General features: G+C 48.4%; 1 protein-coding gene across 1 annotated transcript in view; it reads left to right on the top strand.

The window, feature by feature from the left end:
• The first annotated feature begins 7,234 nt into the window (after nt 1–7,234).
• Nucleotides 7,235–19,878, top strand: part of ADCY3 (adenylate cyclase 3) — a 35,829-nt gene continuing 23,185 nt past the window's right edge. The window contains 3 exon segments of the mRNA XM_030944794.1: nt 7,235–7,791; nt 8,092–8,899; nt 14,443–14,592. Coding sequence (XP_030800654.1) covers nt 8,207–8,899; nt 14,443–14,592 — 843 coding nt within the window. The 5' untranslated portion in view covers nt 7,235–7,791; nt 8,092–8,206.

Here is a 19,878-nt window from a genome sequence, read left to right as displayed (position 1 = left end):
AACTACGGAAGAAAACAATGGAGGAAAATAAAAATAAAAAACGAAAGAAATGATGCACGTGACATGGATTTCTTGTGTTTTTTTTTAATTTTCAAGCAATTTTTTGAGGGGATTTGGGGATTTTGGGGTGAGAATTTGAAATCTTTTTTTTAAAAATGTTAAATCCATTTTTTGGGAGGATTTTGGGGTGAGATTTGGGGATTTTACGGTCAGATTTGGGGGTTTGGGGAGAGAATTTGAAATATTTTTTTTTTAGAATTTGAAATCAATTTTTTGGGGTCAGATTTGGGGAGTTTGGGAATTTTGGGGTGAAATTTGGGGGTTTTTGGGGTGAGATTTGGGGGATTTTTGGGGGTTTTTGGGGTCAGATTTGGGGATTTGGGGTGAGAGTTTTCAATCTCTTTTTGTAAGAATTTTAAATCAATTTTTTGAGGGGATTTGGGGATTTTTGGGAGGATTTTGGGGTCAGATTTGGGGATTTTGGGGCGAGATTTGGGGATTTGGGGAGATTTGGGGTGAGAATTTTCAATCTCTTTTTTTCAGAATTTTAAATCAATTTTTTGGGGTCAGATTTGGGGGGCATTTGGGGATTTTGGGGGTCAGATTTGGGGATTTGGGGGGATTTGGGGTGAGAATTTTAAATCTTTTTTTTAACCATTTTAAATAAATTTTTGGGGTCAGATTTGGGGATTTTTGGGAGGATTTGGGTGAGAATTTTAAATCTTTTTTTAAAGAATTTTAAATCAATTTTTTGGGACGATTTTTGGGTGAGATTTGAGGATTTTGGGGTCAGATTTGGAGATTTGGGGTGAGAATTTTCAATCTCTCTTTTTGTAGGAATTTTAAATCGATTTTTTGAGGGGATTTGGGGATTTTGGGAGGATTTTGGGGTCAGATTTGGGGATTTTGGTGTCAGATTTGGGGGTTTGGGGAGATTTGGGGTGAGAATTTTCAATCTCTTTTTTTCAGAATTTTAAATCAATTTTTTGGGGTCAGATTTGGGGGCATTTGGGGATTTTGGGGTCAGATTTGGGGGCATTTGGGGATTTTGGGGTCAGATTTGGGAGGATTTGGGGATTTTGGGGTGAGAATTTGAAATCTTTTTTTAAAAAATTTTAAATCCATTTTTTGGGAGGATTTTTGGGGTGAGATTTGGGGATTTTGGGGTCAGATTTGGGGCTTTGGAGTGAGAATTTTAAATCGATTTTTGTAAGAATTTTAAATCGATTTTTTGAGGAGATTTGGGGATTTTTGGGAGGATTTTGGGGTGAGATTTGGGGATTTTTGGGAGATTTGGGTTGAGAATTTTCAATCTCTTTTTTTTAGAATTTTAAATCAATTTTTTGGGGTCAGATTTGGGGACATTTGGGGATTTTGGGGTGAAATTTGGGGGATTTTTGGGAGGATTTTGGGGTCAGATTTGGGGGATTTGGGGGGATTTGGGGTGAGAATTTTAAATACCTTTTCTTAAGAATTTTAAATCCATTTCTGGGGAGTTTTGGGGAGATTTGGGGATTTGGGGTGAGAATTTTCAATCTCTTTTTTTTTAGAATTTTAAATCAATTTTTTGGGGTCAGATTTGGGGACATTTGGGGATTTTGGGGTCAGATTTGGGGATTTTGGGGTGAGAATTTGAAATCTTTTTTTAAAAATTTTAAATCCATTTTTTGGGAGGATTTTGGGTGAGATTTGGGGATTTTGGGGTCAGATTTGGGGATTTGGGGTGAGAATTTGAAATCTTTTTTTTTTTAGAATTTGAAATCAATTTTTGGGGTCAGATTTGGGGATTTGGGGATTTGGGTGAGAATTTTAAATCTTTTTTTTAGAATTTTAAATCAATTTTTTGGGACGATTTTTGGGTGAGATTTGAGGATTTTGGGGTCAGATTTGGGGATTTGGGGTGAGAATTTTCAATCTCTCTTTTTGTAAGAATTTTAAATCGATTTTTTGAGGAGATTTGGGGATTTTTGGGAGGATTTTGGTGTCAGATTTGGGGATTTGGGGAGGTTTGGGTTGAGAATTTTAAATCTCTTTTTTTTTAGAATTTTAAATCAATTTTTTGGGGTCAGATTTGGGGACATTTGGGGATTTTGGGGTCAGATTTGGGGATTTGGGGGGATTTGGGGTGAGAATTTTAAATTTTTTTTTAGAATTTTAAATCAATTTTTTGGGGTCAGATTTGGGGATTTTTGGGAGGATTTTGGGGTCAGATTTGGGGATTTTGGGGTCAGATTTGGCGATTTGGGGGGGTTTGGGGTGAGAATTTTCAATCTCTTCTTTTTAGAATTTTAAATCAATTTTTTGGGGTCAGATTTGGGGTCAGATTTGGGGATTTTGGGGTCAGATTTGGGGATTTGGGGAGGTTTGGGTTGAGAATTTTCAATCTCTTTTTTTTAGAATTTTAAAACAATTTTTTGGGGTCAGATTTGGGGATTTTTGGGAGGATTTTGGGGCGAGATTTGGGGATTTTTGGGAGATTTAGGTTGAGAATTTTAAATCTCTCTTTTTAAAGAATTTTAAATCAATTTTTTGGGGACGATTTTTGGGTGAGATTTGAGGATTTTGGGGTCAGATTTGGGGATTTTGGGGTGAGAATTTTCAATCTCTCTTTTTGTAAGAATTTTAAATCGATTTTTTGGGACGATTTTTGGGTGAGATTTGGGGATTTTGGGGTCAGATTTGGGGATTTGGAGTGAGAATTTTAAATCTCCTTTTGTAAGAATTTTAAATCGATTTTTTGGGGGATTTGGGGATTTTTTGGGGGGATTTTGGGGTCAGATTTGGGGATTTTGGGGTCAGATTTGAGGATTTGGGGGTTTGGGGTGAGAATTTTCAATCTCTTTTTTTTAGAATTTTAAATCAATTTTTTGGGGTCAGGTTTTGGGGAGATTTGGGAATTTTGGGGTGAAATTTGGGGGATTTTGGGGTGAGATTTGGGGTGAGATTTGGGGATTTTGGGGAGATTTGGGAGATTTAGGTTGAGAATTTTCAATCTCTTTTTTTAAAGAATTTTCAATCAATTTTTGGGGTCAGATTTGGGGATTTGGGGAGTTTTGGGTGAGAATTTTAAATCTTTTTTTTTAGAATTTTAAATCAATTTTTTGGGGACGATTTTTGGGTGAGATTTGAGGATTTTGGGGTCAGATTTGGAGATTTGGGGTGAGAATTTTCAATCTCTTTTTTGTAAGAATTTTAAATCGATTTTTTGAGGAGATTTGGGGGATTTGGGGTCAGATTTGGGGATTTTTGGGAGATTTGGGTTGAGAATTTTAAATCTCTTTTTTTGAATTTTAAGTCAATTTTTTGGCGTCAGATTTTGGAGAGATTTGGGGATTTTGGGGTGAAATTTGGGGGGAGATTTGGGGATTTTGGGAGGATTTTGGGGTCAGATTTGGGGATTTGGGGGGATTTGGGGTGAGAATTTTAAATACCTTTTCTTAAGAATTTTAAATCCATTTCTGGGGGGTTTTGGGGAGATTTGGGGGTTTGGGTGAGAATTTTAAATCGTTTTTTTAGAATTTTAAATCAATTTTTTGGGGGTCAGATTTGGGGACATTTGGGGATTTTGGGGTCAGATTTGGGAGGATTTTGGGGTCAGATTTGGGGATTTGGGGATTTTGGGGTGAGAATTTTAAATCTCTTTTTTTAAAGAATTTAAATCAATTTTTGGGGTCAGATTTGGGGGCATTTGGGAATTTTGGGGAGAGATTTGGGGGATTTTGGGGGATTTTTGGGAGGATTTTGGGGTAAGATTTGGGGATTTGGGGTGAGAATTTTAAATCTTTTTTTTTAAGGATTTTAAATCAATTTTTTGGGGTCAGATTTGGGGAGTTTGGGGATTTTGGGGAGAGATTTGGGGGTTTTGGGGTGGAATTTGGGAGGTTTGGGGATTTTGGGGTCAGATTTGGGGGGTTTGGGGTGAGGTTTCGGGGGGTTTGGGGATTATTGGGGGATTTGGGGTCAGATTTGGGGATTTGGGGCGAATTGGGGGAACTTGGGGTGAAATTTGGGGGATTTGGGGCGAGATTTGTGGGGTTTGGGGGATTTTGGGGTGAACTTTGTGGGGTTTGGGGTGAAATTTGGAGGATTTGGGGCGAGATTTGTGGAGTTTGGGGCATTTTGGGGAGGATTTTGGGGGAGATTTGGGGGTTTTGGGGTCAGATTTGGGGTCAAATTTGGGGTGAGATTTGGGGTCAAATTTGGGGGGAGATTTGGGAAGGAATTCCCAAAAAATCTTTGGGAACACCCAAGGAAAATCCGGAGCACCCTGGGATTGAAAATCCACGGATCCCATCCCAAAAAATTTCCGGGATTTTGGGATCCAGGATCCATCCCGAGGGATTTGTATGGAATTTTCGGGGATGGAAAAGGGAAATTGAGTCCCGAATTCCCAAGGAATTCCCAAAATTCCTTTTTTGGGGATTTTTGGGGTTTTTTTGGGGTTTTTTGGGGTTTTTTTTTGGGGATTTTTTGGGGGGGTTTGGGTCATTTTTATTTGTTTTCTGGGGATTTTTTGGGGGTTTTTTGGGTCATTTTTATTTGTTTCCTGGGGATTTTTTTGGGTTTTTTTTGGGTCATTTTTATTTGTTTTCTGGGGATTTTTTTGGGGGTTTTTTGGGTCATTTTATTTGTTTTCTGGGATTTTTTGGGGGGTTTTTTGGGTCATTTTTATTTGTTTTTCTGGGATTTTTGGGGGTTTGGGGGGTCATTTTATTTGTTTTCTGGGGATTTTTGTGGGGGGTTTGGGTCATTTTATTTGTTTTCTGGGGATTTTTGGGGGTTTTTGGGTCATTTTTATTTGTTTTCTGGGGATTTTTGGGGGGTTTTTGGGTCATTTTTATTTGTTTTCTGGGGATTTTTGGGGGTTTTTTGGGTCATTTTTATTTGTTTTCTGGGGATTTTTGGGGGTTTTTTGGGTCATTTTTATTTGTTTTCTGGGGATTTTTGGGGGGGTTTTTTGGGGTCATTTTTATTTGTTTTCTGGGGATTTTTTGGGGGTTTTTGGGTCATTTTATTTGTTTTCTGGGGATTTTTTGGGGTTTTTTGGGGTCATTTTTATTTGTTTTCTGGGGATTTTTTGGGGGTTTTTGGGTCATTTTTATTTGTTTTCTGGGGGATTTTTTGGGGTTTTTTGGGTCATTTTTATTTGTTTTCTGGGGATTTTTTGGGGGTTTTTTGGGTCATTTTTATTTGTTTTCTGGGGATTTTTTGGGGTTTTTGGGTCATTTTATTTGTTTTCTGGGGATTTTTTGGGGGGTTTTTTGGGGGTCATTTTATTTGTTTTCTGGGGTTTTTTGGGGGTTTTTGGGTCATTTTTATTTGTTTTCTGGGGATTTTTGGGGGTTTTTGGGTCATTTTTATTTGTTTTCTGGGGTTTTTGGGGTTTTTTGGGTCATTTTATTTATTTTCCTTTTTGGGATTTTTTGGGGGGTTTTTGGGTCATTTTTATTTGTTTTCTGGGGATTTTTGGGGGGTTTTGGTTCATTTTTATTTGTTTTCTGGGATTTTTGGGGGGTTTTGGGTCATTTTTATTTGTTTTCTGGGGATTTTTGGGGGTTTTTTGGGTCATTTTTATTTGTTTTCTGGGGATTTTTGGGGGGGTTTTTGGGTCATTTTTATTTGTTTTCTGGGGATTTTTTGGGGGGGTTTTTGGGTCATTTTTATTTGTTTTCTGGGGATTTTTGGGGGGTTTTTGGGTCATTTTTATTTGTTTTCTGGGGATTTTTTTGGGGGTTTTTTTTTGGGTCATTTTTATTTGTTTTCTGGGGATTTTTGGGGGGTTTTTTGGGTCATTTTTATTTGTTTTCTGGGGATTTTTGGGGGTTTTTTGGGTCATTTTATTTGTTTTTTGGGGATTTTTTGGTTTTTTTTGGGTCATTTTTATTTGTTTTCTGGGGATTTTTGGGGGTTTTTGGTTCATTTTTATTTGTTTTCTTGGGATTTTTGGGGTTTTGGGGGTCATTTTTATTTGTTTTCTGGGGATTTTTTGGGGTGTTTTTGGGTCATTTTTATTTGTTTTCTGGGGATTTTTGGGGGGTTTTTTTGGGTCATTTTTATTTGTTTTTCTGGGGAATTTTTGGGTTTTTTTTGGGTCATTTTTATTTGTTTTCTGGGGGATTTTTGGGGTTTTTTGGGTCATTTTATTTGTTTTCTGGGAATTTTTGGGGTTTTTTGGGTCATTTTTATTTGTTTTCTGGGGATTTTTGGGGGGTGGTTTTTTGGGTCATTTTTATTTGTTTTCTGGGGATTTTTTGGGGTTTTTTTTTGGGTCATTTTTATTTGTTTTCTGGGGATTTTTGGGTTTTTTGGGTCATTTTTATTTGTTTTCTGGGGATTTTTTGGGGTTTTTTTGGGTCATTTTTATTTGTTTTCTGGGGATTTTTTGGGGGGTTTTTGGGTCATTTTTATTTGTTTTCTGGGGATTTTTGGGTTTTTTTTGAGTCATTTTTATTTGTTTTCTGGGGTTTTTTTGGGGGGTTTTTGGGTCATTTTTATTTGTTTTCTGGGGATTTTTTGGGGGTTTTGGGTCATTTTATTTGTTTTCTGGGGATTTTTTGGGGGTTTTAGGTCATTTTCATTTGTTTTCTGGGGATTTTTTTGGGGGGGTTTTTGGGTCATTTTTATTTGTTTTCTGGGGATTTTTTTGGGGTTTTTGGGTCATTTTTATTTGTTTTCTCCGGATTTTTTGGGGGGTTTTTTGGGTCATTTTTATTTGTTTTCTGGGGATTTTTTGGGGGTTTTGGGTCATTTTTATTTGTTTCCTGGGGATTTTTTGGGGGGGTTTTTTTGGGTCATTTTATTTGTTTCCTGGGGATTTTTTGGGGGGGTTTTTTTGGGTCATTTTTTTTTGTTTTCTGGGGTTTTTTTTGGGGGGAGGTTCGGGTTTTTTTGAGGTTTTTTTGTGTGGTTTTAGGGTTTTTTTTGGGGAGGGGATTTGGTTTTTTAGGGTTTTTTGGTTTTTTTTTTTTTTTTTTTTGTTTGTTTTTTTTTTTTTTTGGTTTTTTGTTGTTGTTTGTTTGGGTTTTTTGTTTTTGTTTTTGTTTTTTGGGTTTTTAAATGATTTTTTGGGTATTTTTTCCGTTTCTTTCCCCCCATCCCGGCACCCAGCGGGTTACGGGAGGCGGGACCGCCGCGAATCCCGGGAAAAAATCCCTTCCCGTTTTTCCATCCCGAGCTTTTCCCTTCGCCCGAGCGCCGCCGAAAAACCTCCAGCGGGAATTCCGAGGATGCGGCAACCGGGAAGCGCCGCCGGGATCGCGTCCCGCTATTCCCGCCTCATTCCCGCTTCATTTTATTTTATTTTATTTCATTTTTATTTTTATATTTATTTATATTTTTCCCGGTTTTTTTTTTCCCGGGTTTTGCGGATCCCGGCGGGAACGCGGCATCTCGGGAAGGAGGAGCAGGGGAGGCATCGCGACATCTCTGGGGCAGAGCTGGGAAAGCTGGGAAAAAGCGCCTGGAAAACCAGCCAGAGGAACCGGGAAAAAAACTGGGAAAAATCGGGAAAAAAAAAACCGGGAATCGACCGGGAAACCACCGGGAAAAACCGGGAATCGACAGGGAAGGAACCGGGAAAAAGGCGGGAATAATCCGGGAAAAATCCGGGAATCGGCGGGGAAGGAGCTGAGATTCGGCCGGGAAGGAAATTCAGGAATCAGCCGGGAATTGGAGGGGAAGGAACCGGGAAGAAATTCCGGGAATTGCACGGGAAGGAGTCGGGAAGAAATTCCGGGAATTGGAGGGGAAGGAGCCGGAGATTCAGCCGGGAAGGATCCGGGAATTGGCCGGGTAAAAACCGGGAAGGAATTTCGGGATTCGGCCGGGAATCAGCCGGGAATCACCCGGGAAGAAACCGGGAATTGACCAGGTAAAAACCGGGAAGGAATTTCGGGATTCGGCCGGGAAGAAACCGGGAATTGGCCGGGAATCGGCGGGGTAGGAACCGGGAAAGGATTTTGGGAATCGGCCGGGACGAAACCGGGAATTGGCCGGGAAGGAATTTCGGGAATCGGCCGGGGAAGGAATTTCGTGAATCCCAACCTCCACAATTCCCGATCCTGGAATTTTTCTCGGATTGCGGCCCTGCAGGATGGCGATGCCGCGAGTGACGCTGCTGCGCTGAGCATCCCCACGATTCCCTCTGGAGAAAACACCCAAAACCCCCAAAAACCCCGGGAATTCCAATCCCAGCGTTGCCAGCAGGATGGCCAGGAACAACCGCGCCTTCTCCGAGCCCGAGTTCTCGGCGGAATATTCCGCCGATTACTCGCTGAGCTTCCCATCGGATCCCGACGGGAATCTCCGCCGATCGCGGGAATCGCCGGCCCCGCGGGGCTGGCACCGCGGCGCGCCCTGCCCGTGCCTGCCGCATTCCCGGCGCTTCTCCTTCTCCCCGGAATCCCTGGAAAAGCTCTACCAGACCTATTTCCGCCGCCAGCGCCACGAAACGCTGCTGGTCCTGGTGGTCTTCTCCGCCCTCTTCGACTGCTACATCCTGGGAATGTGCGCGGCGTTTTCCCGCCTGGAAAAACTTCTCCCGGCGCTGGCGGCGCTGGGCGGGCTGGTGGCGCACGGGGCGATTTTCCTGCTGCTGAAATCCCGGCTGCTCCCGGAGGATTTCTCGCAGAAATTCCTGCCCTGCGGGCTGTGGGCGCTGGCGGTGGCGCAGCTGTGGGCGCTGCTGGGGCTGGAGTTCCGCAGGAGTTTCCCCGAGGCGGTGGACACGGCGGGCTGGCAGGCGTTCTTCGCCTTCTCCTGCTTCCTGACGCTGCCGCTGCGCCTGGCGCGGATCCTGCTGCTGGCGGCCGCCTCCTGCGGCGGGCACGCGCTCGTCCTGGGCATCGTGGAATTCCAGAGGGGCCCCGAGAACGTGGATCGAGGGGAGGTGGCCAGGCAGGTGCGGGAATGGGGCAGGAATGGGATTGGATCGAGGGGAGGTGGCCAGGCAGGTGCGGGAATGGGGCTGGGAATGGGATTGGATCGAGGGGAGGTGGCCAGGCAGGTGCGGGAATGGGGCTGGGAATGGTGAAGAAGCGATGGGAATGGACCAGGAATGGGGTGGGAATGGTGGGATTGGTGGGAATGGACCAGGGAATGGGCTGGGAATGGAGTGGGAATGGGGTGGGAATTCCATGGATTGAGGGGTTCTGGTCAGGCAGGTGTGGGAATGGGGCTGGGAATTGTGGAAAAGGGATAGAAATAGACAAGGAATGGGGTGGGAATGGACATGGAATGGACTGGGAATGGAAAGAGAATTAAATAGGAATGGAGTGGGAATGGGGTGGGAATGGGTTGGGAATGATGGAAATTGCTCAGGGAATGGGCTGGGAATGGGACCAGGGAATGGGGCCAGGGAAAGGGTTGGGAATGATGGGAATTGGTCAGGAAATGGGTTGGGAATGGGGCCAGGGAATGGGTTGGGAATGGTGGGAATGGGGCCAGGGAATGGGGCCAGGGAATGGGGCCAGGGAATGGTGGGAATTGGTCAGGGAACAGTTTGGGAATGCTGGGAATGGTTTGGGCGTGGGGCGGATCCTGCTGCTGGCGGCCGCCTCCTGCGGCGGGCACGCGCTCGTCCTGGGGATCGTGGAATTCCAGAGGGGCCCCGAGAACGTGGATCGAGGGGAGGTGGCCAGGCAGGTGCGGGAATGGGGCTGGGAATGGAGCTGGGAATGGGATTGGAATTCCATGGATCGAGGGGAGGTGGCCAGGCAGGTGCGGGAATGGGGCTGGGGATGGGGCTGGGAATGGGCCGGGAATGGGGACTGGGAATGAGGACAGGGAATGGGGTGGGAATTCCATGGATTGAGGGGTTCTGGCCAGGCAGGTGCGGGAATGGGGCGGGAATGGGCTGGGAATGGCGGGAATGAATAAGGAATGGACAGGGAATGGGATGGGGGTGGGATGGGAGTTCTTCCAGGATTTGGGATTTGGGATCAGAGCTTTTCCCACAGGATTTGGGAACTGGGATCTCCTTGGTGTTGGAGATTTTCCCGCAGGATTTGGGATTTGGGATCGCAGTTTTCCCACAGAATTGGGGATCTGGGATTCCCTCTGTGCTGAGTTTTTTCCTGCAGGATTTGGGATCTGGGATTGGAGCTTTTCCCACAGGATTTGGGATCTGAGATCTCTTCCATGTTGGAAATTTTCCCACTGGATTTGGGATTTGGGATCAGAGCTTTCCCCACAGAATATTTGGGATTCGGGATCGGTGCTTTTCCTGCAGGATTTGGGATCCGGGATCTGGGATCTCCTCCACGCTGGAGCTTTTCCTGCAGGATTTGGGATCTGGGATCAGAGGTTTTCCCACAGAATCTGGGATCTGGGATCAGAGCTATTCCCACAGAATTTGGGATCTGGGATTGGAGCTTTTCCCGCGGGATTTGGGATCTGGGATCAGAGCTTTTCCCACAGGATTTGGGATCTAAGCTATTCCCACAGGATTTGGGATCTGGGATTGGAACTTTTCCTGCAGGAATTGGGATCTGGGATTGGAGCTTTTCCCACAGAATATAAGATTTGGGATTGGAGCTTTTGCCACAGGATTTGGGATCTAGCGTTGGAACTTTTCCCACAAAATTTGGGATTTGGGATCCAGCGCCTCCTGCGTTCCGAATCTTTTCCCATCAAATGTGGGGTCTGGGAAGAGTTTTGGATCTCAGGACGCATCGGGAGAGGTTTGTTTTTGGGATGAGACTCACGGAAGGGCAGCAGGACACCTGCGGAAAAGCAGCTGGGATGGGATGGGCGACAGGATTCCTGGGATTGTCAGCATTCCTGGGATTGTCGGCATTCCTGGGATTGTCGGCATTCCTGGGATTTTCGGCATTCCTGGGATTTTCAGCATTCCAATCCGTGGGATCAGGATCCAATCCGTGGGATCAGGATCCAATCCATGGGGTCAGGATCCAATCCATGGGGTCAGGATCCAATCCATGGGATCAGGATCCAATCCATGGGGTCAGGATCCAATCCATGGGATCAGGATCCAATCCATGGGGTCAGGATCCAATCCATGGGGTCAGGATCCAATCCATGGGATCAGGATCCAATCCATGGGGTCAGGATCCGATCCATGGGGTCAGGATCCGATCCATGGGATCAGGATCCAATCCTTGGGGTCAGGATCCAATCCATGGGAATGGGATCCAATCCATGGGGTCCGAGCCCAATCCATTGGGACAGGATCCAATCCATGGGGACAGGACCCAATCCTTGGGGTCAGGATTTGATCCTTGGGGTCGGGATCCAACCCATGGGAACAGATCCAACCCAAGGATGGGATCCACCCCACGGACCAGGACCAATCCCGTGCGATCACCCAGGCTCCACCCCTGCCCGGGATGTTCCTGGCGGGACAGAGCAGAACCTCTCCCAAATTTTTGGCCGTTCCCAGCAATCCGGATTCGGAGCCTGGGCCGTGTTTTTCCGGAACCTTCTCGCTCCCAGGGCGTGCAATTCCCAGGGAAGCGCCGCGTGATCCGCCCGGATCCCCGGGGATCCCGGCCCAGCTGCCGCCTTCTTCCAAAACATCTCCCGGATTTCAAACGCCGGGAATCCCCCGGGATGCTCCTGGAGCCGCTTTTGCCCCCGAATTCCCAGTATTTCCCCCCAAAATGGGATCTGAGGTTTTCCTTCGGGGTTGGAACAAGGATTGGATCCACGCCGGATCCGTTCATCCTGGAATTTCTCCTTGTTCATCCTGGAGATTGCATGATCCCAAATTTCCACTTTTTCTTCCCAAAGATCCTGTGATCCCAAATGCCAGATCTTTTATCGCAAATATCCTGTGTTCCCAAATTCCTGTTTTTTTTATCCCAATGATCCTGTGTTCCCAAATTCCTGCTGTTTGTTCCCAAAGATCCTGTAATCCCAAATTCCTGCTCTTTTATCCCAAATATCCTATGTCCCCAAATGCCAGATCTTTTATCCCAGATATCCTGTGTTCCCAAATTCCTGCTGTTTGTTCCCAAATATCCTGTGATCCCAAATTCCTGTTTTTTTTCCCCAAATATCCTATGATCCCAAATTCCTGCTGTTTTATCCCAAAAATTGGGTGTTCCCAAATTCCTGCTCTTTTATCCCAATGATCCTGTGATCCCAAATTCCTGCTCTTTCTTCCCAAAAATCCTGTGATCCCAAATGCCAGATCTTTTATCCCAATGATCCTGTGTTCCCAAATTCCTGCTATTTGTTCCCAAAAATCCTGTGTTCCCAAAAATCCTGTGATCCCAAATTCCTGCTCTTTTATCCCAAATATCCTGTGTCCCCAAATTCCAGATCTTTTATCCCAATGATCCTGTGATCCCAAATTCTTGCTCTTTCTTCCCAAAAATACTGTGATCCCAAATGCCAGGTCTTTTATCCCAAATATCCTGTGTTCCCAAATTCCTGTTTTTTTATCCCAATGATCCTGTGTTCCCAAATTCCTGCTGTTTGTTCCCAAAGATCCTGTGATCCCAAATTCCCTGTTTTTTTCCCAAATATCCTATGATCCCAAATTCCTGCTCTTTTATCCCAATGATCCCGTGTTCCCAAATTCCTGTTGTTTATTCCCAATGATCCTGTGATCCCAAATTCCCGCTCTTTCATCCTGAATATCCATGATCCCAAATTCCCGCCGTTTGATCCGGAAATCCCAAATTCTCTCCATTCCATCCCAAAGATTCCACAATCCCAAATTCCTGAATATCCTGTGATCCCAAATCTGGGCCCGCTTCCATCCCAAATATCCTGTGATCCCAAATATCCTGTGATCCCAAATATCCTGTGATCCCAAATTCCCGCAGTTCCATCCCGAATATCCCTGATCCCAAAATCCCACTCTTTAAGCCTGAGATCCCAAATCCCCTCAATTCCATCCCAAAGATCCTGAGATCCCAAATCCCTGCTCTTCCATCCCAAATATCCCTGATCCCAAATTCCTCGTCTTTGTCCCCAAATATCCCGGATCCCAAATTCCCTCAATTCCATCCCAAAGATCCTGAGATCTCGAATTCCTGCTCTTTCATCCTGAATATCCCTGATCCCAAATTCCCGCCGTTTGATCCGGAAATCCCAAATTCTCTCCATTCCATCCCAAAGATTCCACAATCCCAAATTCCTGAATATCCTGTGATCCCAAATCTGGGCCCGCTTCCATCCCAAATATCCTGTGATCCCAAATTCCTGCTCTTCCATCCCGAATATCCCTGATCCCAAATTCCCACTGTTTAAGCCTGAGATCCCAAATCCCCACAATTCCATCCCAAAGATCCTGAGATCCCAAATCCCTGCTCTTCCATCCCGAATATCCCTGATCCCAAATACCCGCTCTTTCATCCTGATTATCCCGTGATCCCAAATTCCTGCCGTTTCTCCCCAAAGATCCCACGGTAACAAATTCCCGCCATTCCATCCCAAAGATTCCAAATTCCTGAATATCCCGTGATCCCAAATCTGGGCCCGTTTCCATCCCAAATATCCCGTGATCCCAAATTCCTGCCATTCCATCCCCAAAATCCCTGACCCTAAATTCCCTTGATTCCATCCCAAAGATCCCCTGATCCCGAATTTTCCTCCTGAAGATTCCCCAATCCCAAATTCTCGCCGTTCCATCTCGATTAATCCCGTCATCTCGAATTCCCTCGATTCCGTCCCAAAGATCCCCTGATCCCAAATTCCCGCCTTTCACCCCGAAGATTCCTTATCCCAAATTCCCGCTGTTCCGCGCCAAATACCGCCCGACCCCAAATTCCCGCCGTTCTACCCTTGATATCCCCCGATCCCAAATCTCCGCCATTCCGCCCCGAATATCCCCGATCCCAAACCCCCCGCCATTCCATCCCGCGATCCCAAATTCCCGAATATCCCGAATTCCCAAATTCCCGAATATCTCGTGATCCCGAATCTCGGAAGGCCTGCGCGGTGGCCGTGGGGGTAAGCGCCATGTTGGACATCATGGCCGACCGGAAGCACCAGAAGGCGTTCCTGCCAAATCCTGGTGTTCCATCCCAAATATCCCAAATGTCCCAAATATCCCAAATCCCCGAATTTTGGTGGTTCCCCTCTCCCCAGCTGCTGTCCAACGTGGCGCCGTACGCCTGCGCGGTGGCCATGGTGGTGGGCGCCATGTCGGACGTACGTCATGGCCGACCGGAAGCACCGGAAGGCGTTCCTGCCAAATCTCCGTGTTCCATCCCAAATATCCCAAATTCCCAAATATCCCAAATGTCCCAAATATCCCAAATTCCCGAATTTTGGTGGTTCCCCTGTCCCCAACTGCTGTCCAACGTGGCGCCGTACGCCTGGCGGGGGCCGCGGTGGTGGGCGCCATGTTGGACGTCATGGCCGACCGGAAGCACCGGAAGGCGTTCCTGCCAAACCTCCTCTGCTCCATCCCAAATATCCCAAATTCCCAAATATCCCAAATCCCCGAATTTGGGTGGTTTCCCTGCACAGCTGCTGTCCAACGTGGCGCTGTACGCCTGCGCGGTGGCCGTGGGCGCCATGTCGTACGTCATGGCCGACCGGAAGCACCGGAAGGCGTTCCTGGAGGCGCGGCAGTCGCTGGAGGTCAAACTCAACCTGGAGGAGCAGAGCCAGCAGCAGGTGGGAATGGGGCGGAATTATTGGGAATTATTGGGAATTGGGATTGGGAATGGGATTGGGATTGGGTTTGAGGTCAAACCCAACCTGGAGGAGCAGAGCCCAGCAGCCGGTGGGGACGTGGCGGGAATTAGTGGGAATTATTGGGATTTGGGAAGTGGGATTGGGAATGGGATTGGGGATGGGAAGTGGGAATGGGTTTGGGAATGGGATTGGGGATGGCATTGGGGATGGGAATTGGGAATGGGATTGGGAATGGGAATAGGAAATGGGATTGGGAATGGGAATTGGGAATGGGATTGGGAATGGGAAGTGGGAATGGGAATGGGATTGACGTCAAACCCAACCTGGAGGAGCAGAGCCAACAGCTGGTGGGGACGTGGCGGGAATTATTGGGAATTGGGATTGGGATTGGAATTGGGAATGGGATTGGGAATGGGAATTGGGAATGGGAATTGGGAATGGGATTGGGATTGGGATTGGGATTGAGGTCAAACTCAACCTGGAGGAGCAGAGCCAGCAGCAGGCGGGAATGGGGCTGGGATCCTTGGCAAGGTTTTGAGATTGAGGTGGGAATGGGATCCCCAAATTCCAGATGGATGGGTGGGGCTGAGCCAGGCAGGATCCGAGGAGTTGGGAATGGGACAGGGAGACGGGAATGTCCTCCTGGGAATGGGGACAGGGACACGGGAATGTCCTCCTGGGAATGGGGACAGGGACATGGGGCCGTTCCTTGGGAATGGGGACAGGGACACGGGAATGTCCTCCTGGGAATGGGGACAGGGACACGGGGCCATTCCTTGGGAATGGGGACAGGGACACGGGAATGTCCTCCTGGGAATGGGGACAGGGACACGGGAATGTCCCCCTGGGAATGGGGACAGGGACACGGGAATGTCCTCCTGGGAATGGGGACAGGGACACGGGAATGTCCTCCTTGGGAATGGGGACAGGGACACGGGGCCATTCCTTGGGAATGGGGACAGGGACATGGGAATGTCCTCCTGGGAATGGGGACAGGGACACGGGAATGTCCTCCTGGGAATGGGGACAGGGACACGGGAATGTTCCTTGGGAATGGGGACAGGGACCGGGAATGTCCCCTGGGAATGGGGACAGGGACCGGGGCCATTCCTTGGGAATGGGGACAGGGACATGGGAATGTCCCCTGGGAATGGGGACAGGGACACGGGAATGTCCTCCTGGGAATGGGGACAGGGACACGGGAATGTTCCTTGGGAATGGGGACAGGGACATGGGAATGTCCTCCTGGGAATGGGGACAGGGACACGGGAATGTCCTCCTTGGGAATGGGGACAGGGACACGGGAATGTCCCCCTGGGAATGGGGACAGGGACATGGGAATGTCCTGGGAATGGGGACAGGGACACGGGAATGTCCTGGGAATGGGGACAGGGACACGGGAATGTCCTCCTTGGGAATGGGGACAGGGACATGGGAATGTCCTCCGGGGAATGGGGACAGGGACACGGGAATGTCCTGGGAATGGGGACAGGGACACGGGAATGTCCTCCTGGGAATGGGGACAGGGACACGGGAATGTCCTCCTGGGAATGGGGACAGGGACAGGGGAATGTCCCCCTGGGAACGGGGACCCGGGAATGTCCTCCTGGGAATGGGGACAGGGACACAGAGCCGTTCTTTGGGAATGGGGACAGGGACACGGGAATGTCCTCCTGGGAATGGGGACAGGGAGATGGGAATGTCCTCCTGGGAATGGGGACAGGGACACGGGAATGTCCTCCTGGGAACGGGGACCCGGGAATGTCCTCCTGGGAATGGGGACAGGGACACAGAGCCGTTCTTTGGGAATGGGGACAGGGACACGGGAATGTCCTCCTGGGAATGGGGACAGGGACACAGAGCCGTTCCTTGGGAATGGGGACAGGGACACGGGAATGTCCTCCTTGGGAATGGGGACAGGGACACGGGAATGTCCTCCTGGGGACAGGGACACGGGAATGTCCCCCTGGGAATGGGGACAGGGACACGGGAATGTCCCCCTGGGAATGGGGACAGGGACACGGGGCCGTTCCTTGGGAATGGGGACAGGGACACGGGAATGTCCTCCTTGGAATGGGGACAGGGACACGGGAATGTCCTCCTGGGAATGGGGACAGGGACACGGGAATGTCCTCCTGGGAATGGGGACAGGGACACAGAGCCGTTCCTTGGGAATGGGGACAGGGACACGGGAATGTCCTCCTTGGGAATGGGGACAGGGACCGGGAATGTCCTCCTGCGGACAGGAGACGGGAATGTCCCCCTGGGAATGGGGACAGGGACACGGGAATGTCCCCCTGGGAATGGGGACAGGGACACGGGCCGTTCCTTGGGAATGGGGACAGGGACACGGGAATGTCCCCTTGGAATGGGGACAGGGACACGGGAATGTCCTCCTGGGAATGGGGACAGGGACACGGGAATGTCCTCCTGGGAATGGGGACAGGGACACAGAGCCGTTCTTTGGGAATGGGGACAGGGACACGGGAATGTCCTCCTGGGGACAGGGACACGGGAATGTCCCCCTGGGAATGGGGACAGGGACACGGGAATGTCCCCCTGGGAACAGGGACACGGGAATGTCCCCTGGGAATGGGGACACGGCGCCGTTGCTCGGCAGCGTCCCCGCCGCACGCCGGCGCTCCCGGCAGAGTTCCCGCGTTCCTGGGGGAAGCTGCAGCTCGTCAGCCGAGTTCCGCGTTGATGGAATTGCGTCGGGGCGGGCGGCCCGTCCCTCTGCAGCTGCGGACGGCCCGGCGGACGGAAATATTATAGATACAACGCGATAAACAAGCTAAAAGGGTTAACCTGAGCGGGGATATTGATCCCTGATCAATCCTGAGCGGGATATTGATCCCTGATCAATCCCTGATCAATCCCTGAGCCGGGATATCGATCTGATCGATCCCTGAGCGGGAAGATCTGATCCATCCCTTATAATCTGATCAATCTTTCATCCCTGATCCATCCCTGAGCGGGATACCCTATCATCCCTTATCAATCCCTTATCAATCCCTTATCAATCCCTGATCCATCCCTGAGCCGGGGATACTGATACCTGATCAATCCCTGAGCTGGGGATATCGATCCCTGATCAATCCCTTATCAATCCCTGAGCCGGGGATATCGATCCCTGATCAATGCCTGATCCAGGGATATCGATCCCTGATCAATGTCTTATCAATCCCTGAGCCGGGGATATTGATCCCTGATCAATCCCTGATGCAGGATATTGATCCCTTATCAATCCCTGATCCATCCCTGATCCGGGGATATTGATCCCTGAGCCATCCCAGATCCATCCGAGCCAGGGAATTGATCCCCTATAATCCCTACATCCCTATCATCCCAGGGAAATCCATAGGATATTATCTACAATCCTTATCAGTCCCTGATCCATCCCTGAGCCAGGGATATTGATCCCCTATCAATCCCTAATCCATCCCTGATCCATCCCTGAGCCAGGGATATTGATCCCTGATCCATCCCTGATGCAGGGATATTGATCCCTTATCAATCCCTTATCAATCCCTTATCAATCCCTGATCCATCCCTTATCAATCCCTGATCCATCCCTGAGCCGGGGATTTGATCCCGATCTGTCCCATGATCCAGGGATATTGATCCCTGATCCATCCCTGATCCATCCCAGGCTGCTCCAACCTTTCCACGGACACTGCCAGGGAGGAACCAACCCCTCCCCTCCTCACCAGATCCACCTTTCCCTAGAATTCCCGACTTTTCCCTGGAATTCCCTTCCTGTTTCCATCCCAGACTTCCATAAAAAATCCCTCGGGGTGTATCCTGGATCCCAAAATCCTGGAATGGTTCGGGATGGCATCCATGGAGTTTCAATCCCATCCCATTCCAACCCCTGACTTCTCTCCGGGAAGGAATTTTGGGAATTCTCTGGGAATTTGGGACTTCCCTTTTCCATCCCCAAAAATTCCATTAAAACCCCTCGGGATGGATCCTGAGTGTCCTGGATCCCAGAATCCCGGAACGGTTCGGGATGGGATCCCTGGACTTTCAATCCCATCCCACATTCCAATCCCAATCCCAAACTGCTCCAACCTTTCCATGGGCACTCCCAGGAAGGAATCAACCCCTCCCCTCCACACCAGATCCAAATTTTCCCAGAATTCCCAACTTTTCCCTGCAATTCCTTTCCTGTTTCCACCCCAAAAATTCCATTAAAACCCCTGGGGATGGATCCTGATCCATGCTGGATCCCAAAATCCCGGAACGGTTCAGGATGGGATCCATGGACCTTCAATCCCATCCCATTCCAACTCCTGACTCCTCTCTGGGGAGGAATTTTGGGAATTCCCTGGGAATTTGGGACTTCCCTTTTCCATCCCCAAAAATTCCATAAAAACTCCTCGGGATGGATCCTGATCCATCCTGGATCCCAAAATCCCGGAACGGTTCGGGATGGCATCCATGGAGTTTCAATGCCATGCCATTCCCACCCCTGACTCCTCTCCGGGAAAGAATTTTGGGAATTCTCTGGGAATTTGGGACTTCCCTTTTCCATCCCCAAAAATTCCATAAAAATCCCTCAGGATGGATCCTGGACCCCAAAATCCCGGAATGGTTCAGGATGGGATCCATGGACCTTCAACCCCATCCCATTCCCACCCCTGACTCCTCTCTGGGGAGGAATTTTGGGAATTCCCTGGGAATTCGGGACTTCCCTTTTCCATCCCCAAAAATTCCATTAAAACCCCTCAGGATTGATCCTGGATCCCAAAATCCCGGAACGGTTCAGGATGGGATCCATGGACCTTCAATCCCATCCCATTCCCACCCCTGACTCCTCTCTGGGGAGGAATTTTGGGAATTCTCTGGGAATTTGGGACTTCCCTTTTCCATCCCCAAAAATTCCATAAAAACCCCTCGGGATGGATCCTGATCCATCCTGGATCCCAAAATCCCGGAACGGTTCGGGATGGGATCCGTGGACCTTCAATCCCATCCCATTCCAACCCCTGACTCCTCTCTGGGGAGGAATTTTGGGAATTCCCTGGGAATTTGGGACTTCCCTTTTCCATCCCCAAAAATTCCATAAAAACCCCTCGGGATGGATCCTGGATCCCAAAATCACAGAATTCCATGGATGGGATCCATGGACCTTCAATCCCATCCCATTCCAACCCCTGACTCCTCTCCGGGAAGTAATTTTGGGAATTCCCTGGGAATGTGAGACTCCACTTCTCTTGTCCATTCCCAAAATTCCATAAAAACCCCTTGGGATGGATCCTG

The sequence above is a fragment of the Camarhynchus parvulus genome, chromosome 3 (assembly GCF_901933205.1).
Source record: "Camarhynchus parvulus chromosome 3, STF_HiC, whole genome shotgun sequence".
NCBI lineage: Eukaryota > Metazoa > Chordata > Aves > Passeriformes > Thraupidae > Camarhynchus > Camarhynchus parvulus.
Note: the sequence above shows the minus strand (reverse complement) of the source record. Positions and strands in the feature narration are given on the sequence as shown.